Raw genomic sequence first — 3,195 nt, 5'->3', positions numbered from 1 at the left:
CTAAACATATTAAACTCGACGCCTTGCTGTCTCGCCCTTTTACTTTCCTTCCTAGTTTCAATTGCGACTATTCTAGATCTAGCTAAACTGTTTGAGCCTGGTACAGGAACCCAAAGATGACAACAGCGCAGATCGGATCGCCTCGTTACCATGAGCAACATCCATCGGAAATGGAGGTCACTGGCTTTGTCGTGTTATCGGCTTCCTCTGATGGGGCCGACTTGAATTCCGAGGTGCATCGGTTTCTACACTTGAAACCCAAAATTATAAAAGGTCCTTTTGTCTATGGAAGGGGAGATGCAGCCACATGTGGGCAGTTTCTGCGATGCGGAACGGAGGAAAGCGGCGCTGTGGGTATGATAAAGCATTTTATTGAATCAATGCTGACAACTCGTAGTTCTCTAGAAAAATCAATGAGGCCATAGGCGAAGTTAACTTCTCTATTCATCAGGGTCCTGTTATCGTTCTCGCCCTCAAAAACCACTCAACATGGGGCACTAGACTTGCCCACCCATCTCACGATGCAGTATCAATCTTCCGAGATCTTTCGGATACCGACGAGACCAGAGTGAGATTCATGCTCTACCCTCCCGATATACCGAAAGAGACAATATCGGAAGTCCGACCCTTTATACGGAAGCTGCGGCGAGACGAAATTCTTTTTGTGAGAGGGTCGATTAGAATGGAAATAGAAGTTCCTGCCAGCGGCTCTTTTGTGTGGCAAGGAAACAGTGGCGCACCAATGGGGCATGATATGCTCGGGCCAGATGTCTTCGAATTTATGGCGGTCTAGGCGGTTTGTGCCCTAGGGCATTCGAGTTATCGGATGCGAAACCTAGACAAGAATTGGGTTAGTCGTGAGAGATAGAGAAGCATATGAGTTACTACCAATGTTTGATACTTAGACTTAAGAGGCAGAAGTCGTTGTGCGTTAACAAGAATATTGGCATGGCTGCCTCTTAGAAGCTGCATAGCTTTGGCTTCTTCGATAAGCGATAATCGACGGAAAGTAGGCAAGACCGGGGCGAACAAAAGTGCAATTCCTTCACCGAACTCAATCTCAAATCTCCTAAGCTTTCGACCCTGTTGAAGAGCACTACAAGCATTGTGATCCTTTGACCGCCCTAGGTGACGAAGGAAAGACGGCATCGACCAGACACCGCGGACCTGATTTCCAGGATGTGCACGGTCTAATCCTTGTCTCCGTAGCCACTCTTCCTCTTCCAAGGCTAGAGAAGACCACTGAAAGATGGTTTGTAGGCGTAGGATCCATAAGCGTGAACTCGCACCACATGAAACAAAATCCACGAAACTTGGAAATTCACTGGTTGTGCCGGCTTCCGCAATAGCTGGAGTGAGATCAACCTCTAGAAACATCAAAAAATGTTGCGTCTGAGCGGATAGGTCGTGAAGCAGACCCTCTGCAGTAATTCGTGGATTACGGCGAGGTGGCATTGTTGGTACGCAAAAGAGGAGATACGCTCGGTCAGTGTGAGTACTCACCTACAGCTGACTCAGAGCTTAGGTGACCAAATCGGTATAGCATAGAATGCATCCCCATAGAGTTGATTTATCACAAGACCTGACTAAACACCATAACATGCCCCTTAAATGGGTATTTTTGTAATCATGACTCCAGTATATAAGTATTACGTCTTGCCAGGGAACTTTGAATTCAAATACTACCTATCGATTATGGCAAACATACTTGAGAACCGTTTTGCATCAAGGCTCAATATATTTACGCTACTAAGGGCGTGTTTCGGGGTCACGAAGGTATGGGCGAACTCCCTTTGGCGAGTAAAAACAAATTGGCTGACTCCTTAGGCCGACACTGAAAATTACCCAACAGAGCGACCGGATTCTTTTCCCTTAGGAAAAATTGAGACTCAGCCGGGCAGAATTATCCCTCCAAAGACACAAGAACGGCTAAACAGACCGTCACACATGAATGGTAGCAAGTATGTTCAAGAAGAAAACCCAAAGCGCACCATTGGAGCTCTTGACGCTTCGCCGAACGGACAAACAAGTGACTTCACAATCACTAGAGTTATATCTATCAATTATGATGCGAAGGGCTCAATGGTACTTATTGAATTTGGGTCTGAAGAGGGTGAAAAACAAGGTTGGTATGAATATGAGGAAATTCGAAAGAATCACGGCATGAGCGAAGCGCTAGCCAAATTTCAGCCAACTTGGGATTTAGCGAAACCCGCAGGCCACCAGCTACGTGGTTAAATTATGCACCAGACAGGTCTCCTCCAGCAGTTTCAACACGTTGAGATTACACTCCTCTGGGACTTGGCGTTGGACTCGAGTTCTTGCTTCAGTTGGAAGAAGCGCCTGCATGGTCATACGCAACTAGTTAGACTGCAACAGGTTAATTGAACTTTGATTGATTGATTGATTGATTGATTGATTGATTGATTGATTGGAATTTAGAGGGAAAATAATCACAGAACATCACCATTCATGTAGGAATAAAGGAAGAGCATGCCGATCGTTGTATTCCGAGGACCTCAGAATGATCAGGATCTAGCTAAATCAACTGATATGACGGGCCTCGACAGGCCGATTTGGGCTTCGTGGGCAGCGTAAGATTGTATAGGGTGCGCATTCTGAGCTATACCATTTTAGGATTATACGACCTTTTAATATTTACAGCGAAAGTTATCAGAAGCCACTTGGGAGGTAAGGAGGAAGGCTATACAGAAAGCTTTATGAAGGGCCTCTAATCTACAGTTAAATTACAGTTACTTTACATAATTACCATGATCGAATTGTCACACAATCCGAAAATGGTATAGCTCAGGGTGCATACCCTTCATAGAAATTTAGTCGTCTACGGAGCCCGAATCGGCCTGTCCAGACCACCCGTCACATCAGTTGATTAAGCCAATGATCTAAAGGCCGCGTAATAGGCCCATAATTAGATTAATTCCAAATCTATGGCTGCTTCGTACCTTTACCTCGCACCTCGCACCTAGCCTTTTTTGGATTGATGATGGACTATAAAGGTGATGGATAGCCCACCCTTTTCTCAATATACCCGAGTCATTTAACCCACAAACTCCGTAACTTTGGCCCTAGCTTGCTTCGGAGCCCGTTCAAAGTATTTTGTTTTCTTGCCGATCACTTGTTACGAGCATTAGGCGCTTAGACTTGTCATTGTAAGTACCTTCTTTGATCGTTCCT

The 3,195-nt window shown here is 45.4% G+C and overlaps 3 protein-coding genes across 3 annotated transcripts; 2 read left to right on the top strand and 1 right to left on the bottom strand.

The window, feature by feature from the left end:
• Positions 1 to 116: 116 nt before the first annotated feature.
• PEX2_055660 (uncharacterized protein) lies at positions 117 to 793 on the top strand (the record flags this gene model as incomplete). Its single annotated transcript, XM_016742840.1, has 2 exons — positions 117 to 350; positions 398 to 793. 2 exons carry the CDS (start codon positions 117 to 119, stop codon positions 791 to 793), a joined length of 630 nt encoding a protein of 209 aa, XP_016600761.1.
• A 26-nt stretch (positions 794 to 819) lies between these two features.
• Positions 820 to 1,455, bottom strand: PEX2_055650 (uncharacterized protein; the record flags this gene model as incomplete). The annotated part of the gene is made up of 1 exon (XM_016742839.1): positions 820 to 1,455. The coding sequence occupies one exon, from the start codon at positions 1,453 to 1,455 to the stop codon at positions 820 to 822; it is 636 nt and encodes a 211-aa protein (XP_016600760.1).
• Positions 1,456 to 1,629: 174 nt separating this feature from the next.
• PEX2_055640 (uncharacterized protein) lies at positions 1,630 to 2,238 on the top strand (the record flags this gene model as incomplete). Its single annotated transcript, XM_016742838.1, has 2 exons — positions 1,630 to 1,767; positions 1,894 to 2,238. 2 exons carry the CDS (start codon positions 1,630 to 1,632, stop codon positions 2,236 to 2,238), a joined length of 483 nt encoding a protein of 160 aa, XP_016600759.1.
• Positions 2,239 to 3,195: the final 957 nt, after the last annotated feature.

Source organism: Penicillium expansum, assembly GCF_000769745.1.
Source record: "Penicillium expansum strain MD-8 chromosome Unknown contig179, whole genome shotgun sequence".
NCBI lineage: Eukaryota > Fungi > Ascomycota > Eurotiomycetes > Eurotiales > Aspergillaceae > Penicillium > Penicillium expansum.
Note: the sequence above shows the minus strand (reverse complement) of the source record. Positions and strands in the feature narration are given on the sequence as shown.